This window comes from Buteo buteo, chromosome 1 (genome assembly GCF_964188355.1).
Source record: "Buteo buteo chromosome 1, bButBut1.hap1.1, whole genome shotgun sequence".
In the NCBI taxonomy this organism is placed as follows: domain Eukaryota; kingdom Metazoa; phylum Chordata; class Aves; order Accipitriformes; family Accipitridae; genus Buteo; species Buteo buteo.
Window position 1 is genome coordinate 56,973,931 of NC_134171.1, and position 22,319 is coordinate 56,996,249.

At 36.8% G+C, this 22,319-nt stretch overlaps 2 protein-coding genes across 7 annotated transcripts in view; both read right to left on the minus strand.

Annotated features, from left to right (window-relative positions):
• Nucleotides 1–6: 6 nt before the first annotated feature.
• BDH2 (3-hydroxybutyrate dehydrogenase 2) lies at nucleotides 7–15,194 on the minus strand. Of its 2 annotated transcripts, none has more exons than XM_075032184.1 (10): nucleotides 15,148–15,194; nucleotides 13,003–13,083; nucleotides 11,384–11,462; nucleotides 8,046–8,142; nucleotides 7,411–7,519; nucleotides 6,161–6,221; nucleotides 5,394–5,507; nucleotides 4,809–4,867; nucleotides 4,011–4,103; nucleotides 7–2,771 (listed from the first exon to the last, which is right to left on the minus strand). In XM_075032184.1, the coding sequence occupies exons 2-10, from the start codon at nucleotides 13,072–13,074 to the stop codon at nucleotides 2,718–2,720; spliced, it is 738 nt and encodes a 245-aa protein (XP_074888285.1). In that variant the 5' UTR covers nucleotides 13,075–13,083; nucleotides 15,148–15,194; the 3' UTR covers nucleotides 7–2,717. The 2 variants fall into 2 exon arrangements, with proteins under 2 accessions (XP_074888285.1, XP_074888275.1); XM_075032174.1 differs by lacking the exon at nucleotides 15,148–15,194 and adding an exon at nucleotides 15,113–15,145 and having other exon boundaries at nucleotides 9–2,771.
• Nucleotides 15,195–17,107: 1,913 nt separating this feature from the next.
• The window catches only part of CENPE (centromere protein E), a 39,591-nt gene continuing 34,379 nt past the window's right edge, over nucleotides 17,108–22,319 (minus strand). For 4 of the 5 annotated variants that reach the window (XM_075032284.1, XM_075032293.1, XM_075032269.1 and 1 more), the window contains 6 exons: nucleotides 21,575–21,778; nucleotides 21,024–21,136; nucleotides 20,409–20,506; nucleotides 19,676–19,838; nucleotides 18,962–19,224; nucleotides 17,108–18,065 (listed from right to left, as the gene is read on the minus strand). In XM_075032284.1, the coding sequence (XP_074888385.1) occupies nucleotides 17,968–18,065; nucleotides 18,962–19,224; nucleotides 19,676–19,838; nucleotides 20,409–20,506; nucleotides 21,024–21,136; nucleotides 21,575–21,778 (939 nt within the window). In that variant the 3' untranslated portion in view covers nucleotides 17,108–17,967. The remainder of the gene's footprint in view (nucleotides 18,066–18,961; nucleotides 19,225–19,675; nucleotides 19,839–20,408; nucleotides 20,507–21,023; nucleotides 21,137–21,574; nucleotides 21,779–22,319) is intronic. The other variant, XM_075032274.1, reaches the window with a different exon arrangement.

A 22,319-nucleotide genomic window follows, 5' to 3' on the forward strand; every position in this document is an offset into this window, starting at 1 on the left:
CTGACTGCCACTGTAAAATCCCTATCTCTGTGCTTTTAGTGCAATGCAAAAAGCAGATGATATCTCCTTTTCTTGCAGGAGTGCTTTGATAAGAAAAGCCATTTCTGAGTAGCATCTGTATATTTCAATCACCAGTGAGCTTAGAAATGTTAACTAGTAAAGTTCAACATGCAATAAGTATAATGGATTTTCTCTCAGATTCTAAGTTATATTTTCAGAATACACAGTGCAAGTTTCCGATGTTACTGCAGCGGGGAGATTCTCTTCTCAAGGTAGGCCTTCTATACCTACTGCAGAGGAAGGACTTTGGCCTTCATATTAAAGTCTGAAACCATTGAAACAGTATCCTGCCAGCCATGAACTTCTAACATTTGAATTTATGTCAGTGAAGCCATTTTGGAGAATTTCAGATTTCTGCCTCAAGTTGATCCTGCTTGGCCACCATGGTCACTTTATTGAAATACTAGACACTCAAAACCCCCATAAACAAACAAGATCAGAATGCCCCAACCATGATTAAAGGTAAAAGTTAAACCCATAATGAGCCTGAGGAAGCCAACATCCACAATACTTTCTCATTTGTAAAAGTTACATTTACTTATAATTTCAAAATAAGAAGCCTGATCTTAACTAGACATGTTCCATTATCTTTGAAATAAAATAATTTATATTAATGCTTCAGCTAATATTGAAAAGCTTAAGCAATAATTTTTAAAACATAACAGTTGTTGTTACAGAAACATGCAAAATATTGTACATTTTTTCCCTGTGCTTTCTGATTACTGATCAATCATACTCAGTAGCATTTATGTATGTACATATGTATTTAATATATATGAATATATATGAAATTACATGCAGCTTCATTCACAAACTAGATAGAGCTGTGTGCAATTTTTTTAAGGTAACCATATTTCTAGGCAGTCAGCCCGTGTCATTCATGTCAATTTTAACAGTATGTTAGCAAAACAAATAGTTTTGGAATTCAGGTTATTAATTGCTTTAGATCTCTTGGTCAGGATCTATGCTTTTTTCCAGAGTATAAGACTTTACGATAATAGGTTTCTGATTCATAAATCCTAGCTACCATGTGCTATCACAATAGAAATAACACAAACTCTTGTAGAAACAGTCCTTTTCAGAGAAATTTAGCCTTGTGTTTTAGCATGAAGTACTCTATTAGTATTTGAGAATCAAGCAATAGAGTACCAAAGCCTAGCACCTAGTATATAGATTTGACAGTATTTGTCTAATATTAGTACATCCTTTTGAAGAAGAATATATTGGCTCTATCTAGAGTGGTAAAATCCACTCCTTTTGCTTGTGTGCCAGAATTCAAGTGTAGTCACAAAGATCCACCCATGTATTTAAGAATATTTCTCCCACATATACTCCCATTCATGCCTGCCGGAGTGATGTCCTTGCACAGTACTTTCTGTACATGGAAGGAGGAAAAAAAAAGATATAGTAATGATACTTTCAAGATCATTTTAGCAGTGATCTATACCATTAGTGAAACAATTCTGGTCTCTATTTCTTCCCACTAGGTCCTCATTTGTACAAGTTAATGTACCCATTTTCTAACTGATTAAAAAACTACATGTGATTCTCTGTGCTCTCTACATGGTATAAGCTTTAGTCTTAACCATTAGAGCAGGCTCCTCTCCATCATTTCTGCTTCACGAAGACAGCGTCTATAGTTATGTGCTTAAACAAAAAACCCTCCCAAACTCCACAAAAATCCTACTGCTTCCAATGCTAATCTGTTGCCCTGCCTTTTGCACTACTGCTTTTCCAGATTCCAAAAGCCTAACTTGCCCAGGATCTGGAAAATGGACATTGCAGTTGCACAAACCAGCTGTGCACGTACGCTAACTCTTTGCTTATACACAGGAAATTTCATGTGCTCATATACCACACATCTACAGTGTTTGACTGTCTTGCACTGCCCACTTTGGATCTCTAAGTGTTGTCAGGCTTGAGACATATTCTTTTCAATGATTCAGACTGCTTTTCTACAGCTATTACAGTTCCAAAACATTTTACTAACAGTTATACAGAGCAGAAAGGACTTAGTTTGTAATTTGCAAAGCAGAACGTGCTTTCCAAGTACAATTTGCAACTAGTATGTTCTCTAATATAGAAACAACTATTACCAGTAACAAAATGATTCAAACATTCCAATCTTCAAATTTGCTATTATTTCTGCTTTCTTCTGTTTAAACCACACTTAGTTCAGGATCCATTTGGCTAATTTAATAGTAGTTGCTCCTTTTTCTCTGTATAGTCTGTCAATGCTAGTAGGAAATGTAATCGTGAATATTTAGCTTCCAAATACTTTGCAGGATGAGAATAAAGGTAGTATTTAATTCCTTTCACTCAGATTTGTTTAAAACACAAGTCAGATTTTGTACCTTAAATAATATTCTTTGCCCTCTGAAATCTTAAACATAAAATTGCTATTCTTTCATGTTTTTGGAGTTACCATAAATTGAAGCCACATGAAGTATGCTTTACTCCAGCATTTCACTACTTCAGGAAAAGTGAATCAGTAAGATCAATCTAGAAAGAGATCATATAGCAGAAAAAATGCACCAAATTTGTTTTGAAAGACATCACGTGCATGATCTGAATCTTTGCAAGCTGTCTTAACTGAGAAAGATGATCCTCACTTTTTGCCTTTCATGGTAGAAATTTCCTTTTGCAGGTAGGGTCAGTCACAAGCTCCATCCTCCATCAATGATTAGTTCATTACCAGTCATATAGGCAGACTGAAATTACATAACAAGTAACAATAATTTTACCTAATTTTTCATGGCTATTAATTACAGGGAAATACTTTTTCTTTAAATTAAAAAAGATGCTTTCTTTTTATACAAACACTTTTTTTGTTTTACAAGAATATCTGAATAAACAGAATATAAACAAACTTGGAAATGAAAGCCTTTCAGCTAACTCAGGGGAGTGTAGCAAAAGTATTATTAGAGGCATTAAGATGAGAATGCATCCTGAGCATACAAATTCACATAAACTAGACTTCAGATATCTTACCTGCAGGAACGATACATCACACTATGATGTTATTAGGTCTGTTCAGCTGAGCAGAATCTGACCAGGTCAGACAATAATTGTAAGGGGACCTAACTGAAAATTTAGGTCATGCAGATAGTGAGGTAAGCAACTGAGCTGTTGACATTCTTCTCTATGTCAGTGCTGAAACATACCGGAATACATTGGAAAAGTGGAATTCTGTCTACACATGGTTGAAAACCCTATGACCAGACTGGAAAAAATTTGCTAAATCTGCTAAAACCAAGATGAAAGTGAGAAGCCAATTACTGATAAATGGCAACATGAAGACTGAATTAATTCCGCTGAAGTATTGTGTTATGCTCAGTAGGACTGGCTGGACAAGTCAAGAGAAATCCAGTCCAATTTTAGAATCATAGTAAAATTTACAGCATCTGAAATAACCCTGATGTGCACTCACTAGTGTTGGTGGTATTTGCAGTGGTCATTAAGAGTTTGGTGTCTAACAGACTCAGTGGGTCTATTGTCTTCCTTATGCTGAAAGGGTAGATTCACCGTGAGCATTAGCGCTTTTAGCTAAAACCTCCAGGAGTTCTACGCAAATGTTTGCTCTTAAATAGTGAAGGTAGGTGATGACTAGTAATTCTACCTCATTAAAACATGATCTAGTCATGGTGCAAACTTGGAAAAGCAGACAAGCCCACTTCTCCTATCATTCAGGATGATCTGGGGTCAGTCAATTTGCTGAGATGATGTGAAACCACCAGGCTATGGTACCAAATACAGAATGTCTTAACAGTCACTGTCAACACTCAGAATACTTTTTCTATTGTAGGTTGAACTCAGTAAAAGTTTTTTTTATTTTTGTAACGATCCAGCTCAAAGACAATATAAATCCTCCTAAAACAAATTCTCCTTATTATGAAGTGGCAAAGTAGCATGGGATTCTGTGACAGAAAATTTTATTGTTCCACACTTACTTCATCAGAGGCCAAGTACACAAAGAGATGGGCCACTTCTTCAGCAGTAGCCATCCTACCAGTCTTCTGTCTGGCTAGAAAGTCTTTCAATGCCTAGATATACAAGAACATTTGGTATATCAAAAATAAAAAAAACAATTATTTTAATCCAATTAGTAGGATATGTACAAAGCAATACTGGAAACAGGCCCTAAGTCACAACTTCCTTTAGTACACTGAGTTGGGAATTTATGTGAGTAAAAAGAAATTAGAAGATTAATAGTGGTATGAGTTTCAGGTCTCCAGGTAGGAGACTGGACCTAAATCTCTGGTTCCAGAATAAAGCCAACACAAGTCCTTCTTCCTTTGGTGCTAGATATTCCCAGACCCTTCAAATGAGGGCTCACAATTATCTAGTCAGTACAGTTAAGCATCTCAAATCATTTTGAAATGCATAGGCCAGAATGCCCTTTCTATCACCGTTTTGCACTAGTTTGTGCCTGCCACATGCCACAGTAAAAAATGTCTTCTACTTTTGCACTAGATACTGTACCCAATGGTTGCAAATACTTCCAGAGATGACATACCCTCTGTATTCACTAAGCAATAGTATCCTTCTGAGGCATATTAAGACTTCTGTCTTGAGTACAAACTGACCAAACTATCAAAGGAGACACTGCTGCTATGTTTTCATTGGTACTCTGAAATAAGCGACGTGTCTGATTATGGGCAGAAGTGTCACTACATATTCATTTTATTTTTTTAAAGGGAGTTAAACATATGTACACACATGATCAAACTAATAAATTGCTTTCTCACCTGTTCTGGGTTAGGCCGGGCTTGGATTCTTTCCTGTAAAGATGGTGTGTCAACAGTTCCTAGGCAAAATTTTAAATTCAGTGTTAAAAAATCAACTGCATCAATAATCAACAAAAAATGCAGTTCATTGGTTCTATTCGTATGTCTTAACACTTATGTGTAACTTCATAATGATTCAGGAGAAAGACTGCAAAATAGTATAGGATTCTAAATTTCAATAGAAGGCAAGACTTCTGAGAATTAGATTCAATCCATTTTAGATCGTTATACAATAGCTAGCCTGTTAGCTAGCCCTTGCCTGCTTCTAACTTCCTAGACTGTATCTTTGAAAATAAGCATTCAAATACTGTGTAATGCATATACAAGGTGCACATGCTGGGTCAACAGACTAAAGGTTAGGCTTAACTACAGAAGTAACAACTTTTCTATTTTAAGTCTCAGAAATGTTTCAAACATGTCCTGTTCCTTTAGATTGCTGGTAACTTTATTAACAAAGAATAGACTTGCAAGTGGCAACTAATGTCAAACTAACTGGGGCCTTCTAGCACCTGCTCCTAGTTTACAAAAGAATGTAAGAATACTTACCAGGACATATACAGTTGCATCTGATGCCTTGTTCAATGAAATCAGCAGCCACAGACTTTGTTAGACCAATAACTGCTGCCTTTGAAGTACTATATACACATCTGTTCACAACTCCTAACAGAAGATCAGTGTGAAGGCAGTGTAGAAACATATTTAAAACAAAAAAAGAAAAAAAAGCGCCAAATTTGTTCAAGATGCACCTGATTCTAGACTCTAGCACTTCCTGCAGCACCTGTAGTCTCTCTATAAGGGCAGGCTAACTAGACCAGAATTCTACTCAGGCATACACCAGAGCAAAGCACAAAATCTTTCAATAGTATAAGTTTGGGGAGCAGTCTAGAAAAGTTAAAGCAAACAAAGATTTAGGAACAGCACAGACCCATCTGTTAAGTCACCATCAGGCTTCCTCAGGAAACACAGCTACAGAGCTTATGTAATTATCATTTCTTCATTGTTTCTCTGAAGAACATATGCAGCAAGATATCACTGGAAGCAATTCCTTTTTAGCTTATACAAACTGGTAAAAAAGATGCTACAAAACTTTCAGGACACAGATTCAAAAGCTCAAAGGCAAGAATCTTAGTGTTTCTGCAATTTCCCATCTGTGTTCTTGCGTGTATGTACAAGTTGATGTGTTCACTTTTGCTTTTAATTGCATCTCTCCACAGGATTGGCAGTGTCCTCTAAATTTAAAGTTGTAAAATATTCATTTTGCATTCCCACAATTTTAAAAATTTATATAAGGAACTCTCTAGCAAGGTACTGACCTTTAATGCTGGATGCCACAGAAGACATATTTATAATATTTCCAGATTTCTGTTTAAGCATCTGCAAAAGAATACTTATATCATTCACATGCAAACTATTTTGTCATCTGCAGGTCCAGCAAAATAATTTTGCCTATGACAACCCACAGAACAGCCCTACATGCAAATTGATATGCAGGGTAACAAAGCTTAATTGGCATGAAGAGGTGCTTATCTCTTTTTGATCTGTTGACTGAAGTAGTAAAGCAAAATCTGAAATTCTCTCTAGGTTCTCTTCGGTCATCTCAGGGACAAAGACTATGATAGGAAAGGATTTTTTTCCTAGATAGTCACCTCTGGATCATTGTTCTCTTGTCACCACAGCAAGTTACCCTACATAGACATCTGCTCATACCATCTACCAATGCAGTAATTCACTTCTCCATGCTCTGGAGAAAACTAAAACACAGCTTTCTAGCATCTTTGAATTGTAGCTAAATTTCTTTAAGTTATAACCTTTTTAGGCATCTCAAAACCTGAGATGCCTGAAGTTATTATAAAGCACCTTTGAAAATGAAGATCAGCTACGAAAAAAACCCAACCAACAAACAAAAGTAAACAAACAAATAAAAAGGACTGGAACAACACTGAAAAGAGTAGTCATCATCCAGTCATGGTCACAGCTTCCACTTCTGGCCTTTGCATTTACAGGAATACAAACACCTTGTTCAGTCCACAAATTTTTGTAGTCCCCAACCTAGTTACTACATCCGACACAAGTGTCCTCAAGCTGCTAGACTATCCAGTTGGATTGTTGTTCTGATATAACCAGCATGTTGGCATTAGAGGCACTGATTGCTTCACAAGATAGTTTCCAGATTTGCATAAAATTCATATTAATATACATATTTTATTAATATTTTGTAGCAGTGGTATTGTACAGTTGTGTGCTATAGTATAATACAGTAGCACTGTATTGCAACGGCTCCCTCACTGCTCTGCATTTGAAGGATTTTAATTACAAATTACACAGAGCAAAACCCCTGAATTAATCTCTACCATATCCTTTAGACAGATTGTCTACTTGAAGGATTACACAATGCAGAGAATGTTTTAGAGTAGGATCACTATAATCTAAGGGCCTCCCCTATCCAAAGCTGCATACTTGCATTATCTCAAAGCCCATGCTGTCAGAGTGGCAACAACTTAGACCTCTCACACTTTAAACACAATGCAGCACAGACTAAAAGTGACGGGCAACCAAGCCTTACCTTAGGAAGGAATGTCTTGATCATTAGATACATGCTGCGAACGTTAAGGTTCATAGTGAAGTTCCAGTCTTGTTCTTCACAGTCCAGAATAGTCCCATGATGAACAAACCTAGAGTAAGTGCATGAAGTGAATTACTGTCTTAGATTTACATTTCTATGACTTTTTATGCACATTCTTCCATTGCTATTTTGTAACAGCTAATACTTTCAACTTTGAAAAGGATGGGCAAGAGCTCTTTTGAAGAAAGTAAGCAACAGTATATTTCCTCTGATGAGTATCAAGGAGACAAGACAGACCTGATATGTGCAAAGAAATATTTGGTAATAGGGAAATTAAAAAAAGATAGAGCACTGTCAGACCATCAACTTTGCTCACTGTTGTGCCAGAAAGGCCAAAGCTATCAGTATAGGGCACCCACAGAGTGTGGAAAACAAATTCCAAAGCCATTCTATCTTGGTCTGAGTAACACAGCTAGGCACAAAAAGTTCAGAGTTGATGAAAACACAGGAAAATTTATATTAAAGATATAAAATGCATTAAACAAAAGGAATAATATGCAATTTAGTAAAAGAAACTACTTCTGTAGGACAGAGAAACCTGGAAAAAGAAGTAGGATCAAATAGAAGCTGGTTACCCTGCAACATTACAGAGGACATCAATCCTTTCAATGTCCTTGGCCAGATTTTCTATCTGCTCCTTTTTGGTGACATCCAGAACTCGTATTTGAATGCCTAGAAAAACATGGAATTAATTTCAGTGTATTTGGCTAAGGATCAGAAGTTTATAGTTCTGAAGTGCTGAGGACTGCATCTACAATGCAAGTCAGTGGCTTATAAGGAACAGTCTCCTCTCAGTGGTTCACCACGACATGGAGACTCACTGAGTGAGGGCTACGCTTAATGATCAAATTAGTATAATAGTTAAATCAGGACAGCAATGGACAGCATGGCATGTTACTTAAAATTTCAGGAAGGAATTAACAAAAGATCAACTGATTTGATTGTCTTACAGCATCACACAAGCAGATGAGCTAATGTTATTTACCATAAAACCATTTCCAATAAATTTGAGTTCCACCATGCTCTCAAACTGAAGAATTAGAGCCTGTATAATCATTACAAGCTTTCATGCCCACTATTAGAGAATAATAATTACTTGAAACTAGTTACATGTATCACATATACTCACAATTACATTACATGCCATCTATCCATGTGTAGTTGAGGATATGATGAATCAGCTTTATACCACTTAATGAGAAAAAGTGATTTTGCATGAGCCAATAATTTACATAGCCTGGAAAGATGTCATAGCCATGATAATAGAAATGAAGAGGAAGTGTAACAAATTGATGACTTCTATCATGAAGGCTAGTTAAAAATATGATGCTCATACTTTTGCAATTATTTGTTTATAATCAAACAAAAGAGGGCTGGAAATGTGTTGCTTTTCACTATAAGCTTCCACGTATTTCAGCCTCTGGCAGCTGTCACTGTCAGTGCTTATATCACCAGCTGTGCCTGTGCCATACCTCCAAGAAATCCACTGATAGGAAAAAAAAAAGCAACCCCAAACCGAAACATTCTTTCTATTTTGTTCAGAGAAGTTATCTCTGAAAGATTGAGCAACATAATTACTGCAAACCTGGGTCAGGCTCAACTCTTCCAAATCCTTTTCAATAGAATCAGCCCCTCTAACAGAATTGCTTTGGGGCAACCACAGCCGTGCCATCCCCCAGCCAGAAGCGAAAAGAGCTAAGTAAAAGAACTTCTCTTCCAGATGAGCTGTAATATGATATGATATAAATACGATACAATCTACATGTTATTTTATCTCATTTTACTTGAGTAGTTTCCAGTAATCTAACACAACTAGCTTCTCTCACCCATGCCAAGGCTGAATCCTTACTATGGAATAGGCATACTTTGTGATACACTTTGCCTGCACCCTTGTTCCATACTGGGTGTAAAGATTGAGCTGTGCCCCCTTCTCAAATACATGAACTTTTTCATCCAAAGGAAACTAGGATGAGTGGAAAAGGAGTCAGGGTGTACTCCAGTAGTTTCCTTAGTGGGTACAATTAGGCTCCCAGGGCACTAAGACTTACTGCTGATCATCCTTTTGCCACAGCCTGGTCACAGCGTATCCTACATCAAGGATGAAGGGACTTCTAGTGCAGAACACCTGTGCCCCAAAACATAGGGTTGTTCTGTTTGGTGGTTTTTTGTTTTTTTTTTTACAATTTAGTCATGTGCAACTAGTGACACACAGTCTAATAAGTGTTTACAACTACCTATTGAGCAACGGTACAGGAGATGGAGACAGACTTCTCAGAGGCCCACAGTGGAAAGACGAAAAGCAACAGAAAGAAGTCGGAACATGGGAAAGTCTGACTGAATATAAAGTGTGTTGGTTTTTTTTGTTGTTGTTTCTTTGGTTTTTTTTTCTTTTTTCTTTTTAAATATCATTATTATTTTAAAATTATGAGGGCAGTCACACTGGAATGGGTGCCTAAAGAGGTTGTTGATGAAATTCCATCCTTGGAGAGATTCAGAACTTGACTCAACACAGTCTTGAGCAACCTGCTCAAACCAGAACCACTTTGAGCAGTAGGCAGGACTAAATGGCCTCCAGAGGTCTCATCCAGCATACATGAGTCTATGAAATACTATAAAGCTGCCTGTAAAGCATCTGAGTGATATCTAAATTATGGGAGAATGTGATTTGAAATAGATAAAAACCTGTTTCTTTTGAAGCCAAACTGACAAGTCCATGAACAGGCTTTATATGCCTTAGTTAAACGATATAGACACTTTTGAAGAGATTGGTGTATAATGATGCAATTAGACTACAGGCTGGTGATTAACATCAGCACTGGAATTACCTCTGCTGGATAAAATTCAAAGACCACAATGTGCCAAGCCTTAATGAATTATAGCTTAACTAATCAGATGTCAAAAGGATGGAAATGGCTCCGAGTGTATGGAAAATTACCTCTTTCCTTGTGAACGCTAGCAGAAGGGGAAAAAAAAAGCACAGTTCAAAAAGCAACACTTTCCTAAATACCCTCAGAATGAACCTGGAAAGTCCTAAAAGTTCCTAAAGAATTACGAAGGGATTGCTTGTGGTGAACTCCAGTCAGCAGAGACCGATGTTTACTCCAAAAGCTGTGCCAGGAAAAAGTGTTTTTGCGTATTTGACTGTCACCCTGTAATAGGAATTCATTAAATCCACTTCCTTCCATCAAATTAAGTTGTAAGCATTTTCAGTTGTAAAATATATCTAAGTCTTATTTTTTATTTCAAGATTAAAAAAAAATATTTAATATAATGTCCCACACTTGTGTCACTTATGATTAAGAAACACATCTATGCAAAACCTGCTCCTTAAAGTGTGTTCCTGTGATATTGGTAGAAAAGCAACCTTCAGGCCTGAGCATTTCTACAAAGAGAATAGGCTTTTCTAGTGTTGATGAAATTAGTTTCTGAAGACATAGGAATTCTACTAGACAGCTATCCTTTTAACGCATTCCATAGTAAGTATGGACCATAGAAATGCAAGACACTAAATCTACTTTTCGTATAGCTGGATGAAAGTTCTTGTGATCAGAGAAAAGCATTCCTTGCCTTATAGAGTGATGTGTTTGACAATTAGCCTAGTGATCTCAAAAGGTAACCGAAAAGGGTGCCATCCTGGGAAGCAGAAATCAACTGCTTCTGTGACATGAGAAACTCAAAGTTATTCCACATGCCTGGAACAATAGTCTGATATGCTGATGTTGCAGTATTTTACATGCTAAATCTCTGCCATTCCACACTGCAGAATAAAGCAATGCCAACACCTGAAGAATTAGCCTGGATATTTTCCATTTTTTCTGACCTTTTGAAGTTTGCCCTATCCTCAAATTATATTTCAGCCAGTCTACAACAAAACTTGCGAGATCTGAAGTAATACCTACTGTAGGTCAATTACCTGGATATTTCTGCAGTTCTTGCAGCTTAGACTCATTAATGTCTGTAGCAATGACCTTGGCTCCTTCTTTAGCAAAAGCCTGAAGAATACAAATAAGAGAATTAGTTTACATTTAGATATTCCAGATCTTACCAGAAATAAAATCTGTTTTCTTCTCATTTCCTTTTTGACTTGAAATAAAAGTTGGCTGAAGGCAACTGATCTCTCACTTTTCATTCTGGGCATGTCAGGGAGTAATGGACGTCAATTACCACACACCCTGCAGACTACTAAGTAACTATACATGATATAAGACAGATTTAAGATCTTTTCCTTAAAGTAAGGAATCAAAAAATGAAATATAAGAACAATAACCAGACTAAGACAACAATTATTATTGCCCCTATTAGCTGCACGTGCACTAGCAAGCACATTACAAACACATAGGGCTAGAATTGTCTGTATTGTTGGATTTAAATGAAGTTATGGGATTTGACAGGTAAAAGCACAAGTCATAAAAAAGGAATGATGGTATATAAACTTTATAAAAATCCTTTGCATCCAAATCATTGGACTAGAGCAGTATTAAAAGCAGCATGATTTTTCTTTGATACTTGACCAGAAATATTTCTTGATTCTTGATGTTCCCCTCAAAACCAGCTTTCTCTGCATTGAGATTACTCATATATTAACAGCTATGCTAACAAAGTAACCTCCATGTCAAAAGTATTCTGACATCTCAGACTGTAGCCCCTCATCTTCAAAATAAGTGTCTCAAGTGCAGCTTAAGAGGATAGTGGCATTAAACATGCCAGCTTTTTGTAGCTTGTTGGGCATTCACAACAGGAAAATTACCTGCTCCTTGAACTGAGTGTTTTAATGTAAGTGATAGATCAGCAGTCTTCTGCATTCTTAACTGCATGCATGAGAAACTAACTGGTCTGGCAAAAATCTTACTTACAGGAGCTTTTCCTAGCTTGTTGATTACGTTACAGAGATACGAAGATTACTAGTTCCTCTATCTGCTAGTGAAGAAGGAAGTGGCAGGGGAAGAACTGCTCAAAAAGAATTAAAAGATAACCAGGAAGTTAATACATATGTTGAATTACTGTTTAACAGTAGTGAAATAAAATTTGTAAAGGATTTCTCACCGTTGCTCATTGTGAACAACATTGTAGCTGTGCTGTTAGTATCACGTAGACTTGGTTACAACAGCTATTAATGTAGATAAAATATCTTGGGTTTACTATAGGGGAACTTTGCACTATCCAGCCTTATAACAGAAATATTCCCTCTATAATCCTTATCTTCTCCCAGAACAAAGCAGCAGAGACTTTGGATTAAAAGTACACACAGTACCAACCATATATTGTTAAAAAGCACTTGCAGCTGCTCTCAAATCTTGCTGTTATCCTTGCCTAATATCATCACTCAGAACTGAAGACTTTCAGATATTCAAACCGCAGAAAGCATGTGTGATATAGTATAGTGACTACCTTATTCCCTGAATTTTTCAATGTGTGGTTCTAGCTTCACCTATGGTTTATTAATTCAAGAACTTGTCCAATGACACCTGCATCAAACAAGCTAGCATTAGAGACCTAGCTTAGGTACAGGAGAACAAACATTTTCCAACTTACTATAGCAGCTGCTCGTCCAATCCCCTGTGCTGCTGCAGACAGCAGTATGATCTTCCCATCAAGCCGACCCATACTGCTGACCTGCAGAGACAGAAGACATTACAGAATCAGATGCAAATGCATTCAAAAAACTAGATGCGATTCAGAGTACCTCTGCCATCAGATTGTATCCTGTTTGGCTGCAGTGTGACTCTTGAGTCATCCAGGGTTCTGAGGGGGGGACACTGCCTCAACTTTTTTTTTCCTCACCATAAGTAAGGACCTCAGAAAGATCAAAAGGCATTTGAGCTCAAAAGCCAGGATTTATTATAATAGAAACTGGACTTCATTTTTCCTTAAACATTAAAAAAAAATAAATCAGGATGAAACAGAATGGAAGTACAATAAATAGCTTGTAATCAAATGCTTCCACAGTCCATTGTGTTCTTAGAAAGCTGGTCTTCTACTCTCTCAAGCTCCAAATTCATCAACTTCCTAGATTGCAATAAATTCCACACAATACCCTGGTCTTGGTGTCTGCTCTGAACTGTCTTAGGAATCTTCCAGCACAGCAGATTCCCAGCTCCAACAAGGCAGGAGAGTGGGGGCAGGAATGAAGCTCTGTACTGTTTTGCCTCTCTCATGTTGCTTGCTCTCAGGGAACTACTGAGCATGCTTGGGGCAAGCGGTAGGGAACCTCTAGGAGGTTCCACCTTACTCAAGGTGTAGCAGCCAAAAGGCAAAATATAGCCCTCCTCTCTTCTGCCCAAGCACACACTTCTAATGCTGCATTATGTTTAAAGAAATACAGCGTCTAAAGTTGCAGACACACAAGTAAAAGCAAATGCCACCCTCTCACTCCTACGGATTCAAAAGTTTCCAGTCAGATTTTTGGTTATTTAAGGAGTAAACTACTTAATAGGATGTTTCAAAGAACTGCCTAAAAAGTAAGGTCACTGTATTCCAGTCAGAGTGCGATATCTAGTGTTTGTTAACTGGGTTTCCAATAAGCAAAAGTTTCTGCACTTTTATAATCTATAAACCAAAATTTGTTTATGTAGCTATGAGTGTAGAAAGGTATCCCAAGAACCTGAAGTCTTTAAATATATGTATGAATCCAACATAATGAGTACTTCACTGAGAAGTTAAGATAAAGCTGCCATAATCTCCCCTAGGTTAGCAGCCAATGCTATCATCTAGAGATGCTCAGATCCACACTGTGCCTTGCATTATCGAGTCAGATTTAGCGTCCTACATCTCAAAACAGATTATTCATTTCTGATTTTGACCAGAAATTCTGTTTTCTCAGCAGCTTTTCCCGACAAAAGTTGCAGCAAAACTAATGTTTCCCTGAAGGTTATGGATTCAGCAAATCAGACTTCTGAAGCAGTTTAACTGAAAAATTCTTTCCTTTCTAATATAAAACACATTTTCTCCTTTGATTTAAAGTCAGACTGAGTTACAGACCATTTCAAGACATTGAAATGTTTCACCGTAGGTTTTTCCCCCATAACTGGGACACACATGCACACACACACAAAGAAGGAAACAAAGCACAAAACAAAAGAACAGTCTCCACAGCAAACAGTAACTGAGATGCATCTTTTTAATTAGGGGACAGCACAATACCTTAAAAATATTTTTCTAGGTTGGCTAGTAAAAAGACATCTCTTCAGATGTCTCTGATGATAGACCTGATAAGATTATATGAGATTGGGCCTGTTTTAGCATAACCTTTTTGCATTGACAGGTGAAAAATACCAAGTTAACTGAGCAAAATGAGATTACATACACAACTAGGTTGTGCTGTCTCTCTAATGTACTAAGCTTTCCAAAACACAACTCCTCAAACACAAAATTCTGGGAAAAGTTCTATGAATTGTAAGCAACTCCCAAGTATCTCAACAATGAGCTCAAAGTTCTCCCTCAAGGCAGAGGAAGCTCGCTCTTACTCTTTGTTGTCACATACATCTTTTCAGTAGGAAAAAAACCCCTGATCAGTTCAAGTACTTCCCAAATCACCATAACACTTTGGAAGCAAAATACATTTTTCAATCTAACTGTTTTTATGAACATTTGCCATACCGATTCTATGAAGCATTTAAAAATAAATATTGATATAGTCACTCACCAAGCGATCTCAAACAGCTTGTTATATTTACTGACCTTTGTACAAAAGGAAGTTTTATACTTTTTTCCTGTGCTTGTTGGGATTTGTAGTTTAACTGGTAAATTTCTCTATACAAACGTAATTTCCTGTTGAAACATTCAGATGCTGCCATCTAGTGAAACTCAAAAGATTCTAAAAGTGTAATTTTTTTTCTCCTGCACAGGAAAGGACAAAAAAAGGATAGCCAGCATTAGCTGTCCATTCTCCCTAATGAATTGAAGAAATCAACAGGATTCCCACAAAAAGAGACCACAAACATGTTTTTCCCCAAGTAATCTCTCTTTAGCAATATAAGCTATCAAATTGCAAACTAGGACAATACTTGCATGATTAATTTTGTTCTTTTTTTTTTTTCTGTTAAACTGGTGATTTACCAACTTAGCTTTTCTTTTTGTATCTAGTGGTTTAATTTATATTTATTAAGGCGAAGTTAATATCATCAGACTGGAAAATTCTAGGACTAACTAATTTAGTTATAAGCTCACATGATAGCATTCTTAAAGAATTTGGAGTCCTGCCTGAACTTCAGCTGGGCATATTTACCTCATAAAAGCCATTTCTGTGGGTGAATTGGGACACACATACACAAAGTTCAGTAATGTCATTTATCTTGTCTTTCCACTAAACTATGATAGCTTTCTAAGGCTTTGTAAATCCGCTTCCCAGTAAGCAAACTCTTTAATGACTAGGTTTTCTAAAAGCACTTATCCTTCCATCCCTAACCTTTTGCCTACTGAATTCAAACACAGACCTGTTGCAATAGGTTCTGGTTTTTCAGATGAACCACCAGAAAAATCTCCAAATGTAGAAGTGTTCCAAGCAAGCAATAATTAACAACCCCCCCTCCTTGAAATTGTATATAAAAGAGGTAGATCTATATATACATCTTCTTTCCCCTTTCTGGAAGGGTCAGTTTAATTCATTTATTAGAACACCAAAATGGAGGGAATGAAAAAAAGCTGGCAGCCAAAGGAAATATTTTTCAACCATAGTAGAAAATTGAAAAAACAAACAAACCCAAAACGACCCCCCCACCACCCACCCAACACCAAAACAAAACAAAAAACCCACCACAAACACCAGTGCTTTGCACTTACCACTATAAGGAAATAAATTGCTCCTACATAGCTGTGGCAGGAAAGGAGACAGTGCAGTGCTGAACTCAGTAACGGTATTTAGAACCTGTGTATTTTTGGCTAGCAGTATCTTTAAAAGTTTCCCAAAATACATTCCAGGTCAGAGATTTAGAGATAAACGTTTGCAGTTTCTTAGTAGTTACAGTAGTTGGCAGAATTTTCAGCTATTCAAGGTAAACAGTTCTTTAATAAAGATCTCTGAAGTACCTCCATCAGGTAAGTGACACTTGTGCAATTCCTCCAATTCCAGTAACTGCTGAATGCTCAGGAACATGTCAATGTAACCATTTGCTTATCAGTTTGGGTAACCCAAAAGGGAGTACTTAAGAGACCTAGCATCGAAACCTTTGTTCCTATAAAATACAGATGATGCTTTTGATGCAGTTATCTTGCTTAGGTATGACTTTCTCATCCTATGATGATGATTTCATTCTTAACAGAGTTGATCTCAGGTTTTGAGTGCCAAATTCCTATATAGTTGGCAGTGGAGGGCATGTGGGGAGGAAAGGGAGGAAGATCTCTCTTTTAGACTTCAAGCATTTCCTGACAGAGAAAGGAGTCGATTAGAAGATTTAAACAAAACACTGGTGACAGACTTGTGCAACACTAAACTTCTGCACAAAGAAATGATTGCAGAAAGTTACAGAGGACACAGACAAGAAGCATAATAATGATGAAAGTGGTGAGATTACTATAAAAGATAGTCTTTAGACACTGAGTATTGTAATCAATATCCTTAGATAATAGCACAAGCGAAGTGACCAGCAAAAATATTTTTAAATACTTAACACATTAAGTTTATTGTCAAACAAACCTTATACAAAACATACAAAAAAAGTAGGTCTCACAGTGCAGATAAGCAGGCTAGTAAAATAGTTCCGTCTTGGAGCCCTGATCATCCAGTTCATTTTCCATTCACTAGAGTAGCAGAAAAGTGTCATGTCCATTGCTTACTATTAAAAAAATTCCAATACCTAACTTCAGACAGGAACTAGAAGTATATTGAAAGAAGATGCAAAATACAAAGTTACTCTTGGTACCATAATTGGCTGAGCTGCAGAAATATTGTAAGGAGTTTAAGACGAATCCTTGATTGTGTGCCCTATAAACAGAAAGTTAGTTAACTTCAGTTGCAATGTCCAGAAAGAGAGGTTAAAATTGTGGTGAAAATGCAGTTTCTGCAGACTTAGAGAAAGCATGGTATAAAACCCATATGCTGAGAAACAAAAAGTATAGTTCTTTCTAACTCAACAACACTCTGAAGATACAAATATTAACCACCCAGAACAGGGCTGTTTTAGGAATGACAGAATGAAAAGTTTAAGATTGTGAAGTTTCACAGTAGATCAGTTTGTGATTCATTCCTGTTTCCATTTTTTAATTCAATACATTGGCTTTTCTTTCTTTGCCATCCAAAAAAACCAAAGCCCACCAAAGTAGAATACCATCAGATCAGCAGGTTGTGGGCAACATGACTGCTTTTCCATTTTTGTTCTTGTATTCCAGCTTTCCCCGGTTGTGGGAAGTAGCAACTCCCAGACAGCAAGGGATTTGCATGCCACCAGAGCTCTTCTCACAATTTGCGGGAGAGGCTGATGGCTTTTGACCTGAAGCAATTATCTTTTGCATATGCAGATTTTGGCTGTAGCCACTGCAAAGGCAGCTTACAACAGAGCACCTTTATTGGGTGGTACAATCAGGGGCCTTATCTTTCTCTGAAGTTCCAAACCAGTGCTTAAGATGTTCTTCTGTAGGCTCTATTCCTGCAGGTCGTGTATCTATAGAGAAGACAAGAGCGTTAAAGTAACACTTAAACTTTCCCCATTAGACAAGCAGTAGGAATACAGCAATTTAATCTTGACTACTGTTTTAAATGTCAACTATCAAAGCTTGCCTCTGAGGAGCTTTATGTTGTGAGGAAGTCTGTACTATTACCAAGGTGGCCATCACAAGAAACTGCAATGAGTCGTATTCTTTCTGGAAGTCTGCCATTAATGCCTTGAAAACTGGTTAACTCTTCAAAACACCTGCTGGGACCTTCTGAAAGTTTTTAGAAGTAAGTGTAATGATGAAGGCAGTAGCATTAATATGCTAGCATAGATCACCAAGAGACTTCCCAGAAGTCACCCAGCCAGATACAAGAAGTCCTGAGTAGGACTGATGAACAGAAGTTATTAAAACAGCTATTACTGCAGCTGGAGCCAGGCAGACTGACAGATTCAACATCAAAGACTGAAGTCTACTGTCTTTAAGAAGTTTAGAAAAAAGTTAACCAGCAGTTAACTTTGAATAGCTTTGCCAGAAGCCTGTGCTTAACCAATGTAAAGTTAAAAAGCAAAACATTTTAGAGCATCAGCTATCTAGTAATGATATTCTGCTAATTCACTTTAAGTCAGTCATCAACACTTCCACTACAGCAAAAGAAAAAAAATTGTATAATCTTCAGGGGGTGAAGGATTCACTTAAATATTTAGGTTTTGTAGAGCATATATAAGCTTCCCAGCTCCAGCTGGTCAGCCCTTCAACAGTCAGCTGACTAACCACTCAGGAAAATTGTGTTATGCAAGTTTCAGGTTTGAATATAGAAAGTAGAGCATTTACCCTCAACTCACAGACCACCCCTTATATTTTGACTTTCCAAATCTTTATAGGACAACACCACTATGTTACATACCTGTTAGTGTACCCAAGCTGGAATTATCAAAGAAATTTGTTGGGCAAGTCAGTGGCAGAGGCTTTGATAAGTCCCGAGTCACAATTTCCTGAGAAATAGGTTCCTTACAGGGTGAAGGCATTTGCTCTTTAAGGGAATATGACACTGTCTTCCTTGGAGACCTTGGTACTGTCTCTTGAACGGTCTCTCTTGAGGATCGTTCTTTCAATTTTAGTGCTCTTTCTTTCCATTTTCTAAGTTCCTCTTTCAGCTGAAGCTCATTACTGAGAAGAAAAAAACACCCCAGCATTTAATTAAGAAAAATTTCAAGTAGTTCCTTTAAATAAGGAAAAATTCCTGACAACAGACAGTTCCTATATTTTCAAGATGACATACCACAGACATGGCAATGCAAGACCATATCTGTTTATTATGCTTTCAAGGCAATTTTATTTTACTTTTTAAGCTAAAATTCCTTCCAACATACAATTTGAGTATATCTTCTAGCATTTAAGAGATTCTTATGAAAGAAAGCAATTTAAAGTTCAAAAGCCATAAAGATATTCATAAGCAATCACTAGCTTTAAATAAAAGTTTGAAGTGAAAGAATCTAGAAAATCTAAAGTTAATAATTATTACTCACTTCTATACATCTCGCAGAAAGAAACACTAATGACATGCATAGTTAAACAGCAACAAATGATTTGACATGTTGCTGATCAGCTTTATACTTACCTCAGTAGAAGGTCATTTTGTTTCTTCAGGTGTAAGTTCTCTTTCTGTAGCTTAGCTTGTTCAGATTTTAGAACAAGTATTTGTGTGCTCTGCACAATACCACTACCACCACCACAAGTAAGGGGTATTTGGGATTGACGAGGAGCTTCTTTTTCCAGCACTGCTAGAAAACAGTTTTATACAGATGTGTGCGTTATTTGGACAGTGCTTAAAACCAAGTCAATATATTTTTTAAGCCTATTCCTTCCTGTGTTCTTATAACCTAGTAAGGTTTTACATATAAGTACCATTACAACAGCTGTTCTTTTTTATACACAAACACACCTCCCAGCATTCATACCGCCAGGGAGATAAAGAAACTTAAAAGTGTCTTCACTGGGCCATTTAGAGTTAAAATAGTTATAGTTTCAGGTATGTCATAACTATGACTAGAAGCAGCTATTCATATGCAAAGTCAGTCAAGATTAAAAATGGTAAGCTGCAGTTGCAGTAGGTCATGTTATCCCACCACAAGCACAAACATGGCTGGAGAAATAAACACAAGAACTGCTGTGATTCTAATGCGGTATATGTGCAGCTAACATATTTTAATTTCCGTCTCATCTTCCAATGCACCAATCCTCCTCATACCCTTTTACCTCAAAGGCCTGCATCTCATTCTGTACATTAACCATATAACCTTTAAACTGCATGTTTAACATGAAAGAGTCCCTTATATTTATCTTGAATTTACCAGTAACATCTTGCTCTTGCTGTGCTCTTCTAAGTTCTTCTTTTAGCTTTGTTAACTGTTGCTGTTGGTGTTCTGCAAGAGCTTTATAATTAGCAAGTCTATATGGGGCAGGAAGGGAAGAAGAAAAAGAAATCCTCAGTTTATTAATTATTACAGTTGCAGGAGAGCTAGTTTGATTTCCAAATGAACTCTCAAATAAAAAACATACCCAAGTTATACAGATAGAACTACATAAACCTGGTTGTCAGTTAGATTTTAGATAAAGTGCAGAAAACCAAAAGTTGGACTAGAATTATTTTCTGCATATCCCTTCTCTCCAGTGAACTAGAGAGTGCTTTCAATTACTGCTTTCCCATCACCCTCTGTTGTCAGAACAGTTATTTCATTTATGACTGAACATGAGCTGGTTGAGAAATTTTGGTGGATGTATAGGGAAGGAGTTTTGTAATCAAACCGAGATACATACGGTATTTACTTTCTTTGTAAACTAGCTACAATAAAAACCTAGGACACCTAAAGCTGAATGCTCACCTCTTATTCTGTGGAAAAAACCCAGGAAAGTAAAAGCTAAGAACTAAGTAGTTGAGAACTGTAACAAGTTCAATTTTAACTTACTTCATATCAAAAGAGTTGGATTGTTTCATTCTTTCCATATCATATTTTACCAATTGTGTTTTGAGATGATCAATTTCTTCTTTGTACAACTCAGCACCTTTATCTAATTTTGCCTGAAAATAAAAGAAAAGATATAGTATGAAAAAAGGCGTTTTACCTAGAAATTAATTTAAGGGTTGCTTACTTTGTATCTTTACTATGATCTGCTAGATTTTGCAGGACAAGACTGGGAGCAGGAAGTTATTTTGGAGTAAGAACACCCACATTACCAACTAGCACTATAGTATTAGTTGGTATCCTAACTCTGGTGTGTTACATGCAATCATATTTTAGAAAGTTTAGCTGACTTGTTTGCAGATATAAGTCTGGGAATTTTGAACTAGTATGCAAATATATTACATAGAAAAAACAGCTTATGCTTCAGTTTCAAAATTTATATATTTTTTAGAATGTTTTAGAAATGCACTACGTTTCACCTACAGCTGTTCTCAAGCATGCTCATGCTCTGTCTCTGAGATTAGAGAAGAATGGGGAAAGTATTTTGCTCATACCTGAAGACTCTGTTTCTCTGTTAAGGCAGTTCTGAGGCACTTCTCTGTCTCATTCAGTTTGGCTTGCAGTTGGGTGAGCTCACTTGTTGCTGTTTTTATTCTTATCTGTGCTTGTAACTTGTTTATCTCGTCATCTTTCTCTTTGACATTTTTTCCTACTTCATTTATTACATTTTCCAACTTCTGAATTTTTACTTCCATAGCCTATTGAGATTTATCAATCACTTATGAGTAGTTGTGCCATGAGATATAACAGTAACAGCACATGGTCATATTCTTAATAAAATGAACAAAAACCCCAAACCGTACAAAAAATCTAATACTACAGGCTCTATGGCTGGCAACTCTTGGTGTCTACCTCACTGTTTTGTGTCACCTTTTAGTATTCTAGAACACTCAAGTCTAAGAAAAAGGTGCTTTTAACAAGGGTAACTGTGACAAAAAAAATAGTACAGAGAGAAAAATGAGTCCTAAATTCCTAGGATTAAAAACAGAATTCTTCTCCAGCTTCCAGTTTGACATAGTGAGTACCATATCAGGAGTACTACACTATTAAAAGAAATACTTCAAAAACAAATGGGAACACTTCATATGGATTTCTAAACTGACATTTATTTGTGTACAGAAAATAGGCAATTAAAATAATCACATTACAGGCAAGAGCTCAAACTTTAACTTTGGGAATAAGAAAAGCTACAAAAATAAAGTGCACTTTGGGCCAATATATTGTGTGGCACAGATTTAC

Excerpts from the sequence above, each read along its gene's own strand:
- BDH2 (XM_075032184.1), bottom strand. The coding sequence starts at position 13,074 with ATGGGTCGGCTTGATGGGAAGATCATACTGCTGTCTGCAGCAGCACAG. Across the intron at positions 11,463-13,002 it reads TTGGACGAGCAGCTGCTATA|GCTTTTGCTAAAGAAGGAGC; the intron begins GTAAGTTGGAAA and ends TGTATTCTTCAG. Across the intron at positions 5,508-6,160 it reads TGTGGCATCCAGCATTAAAG|GAGTTGTGAACAGATGTGTA; the intron begins GTCAGTACCTTG and ends ATCTTCTGTTAG.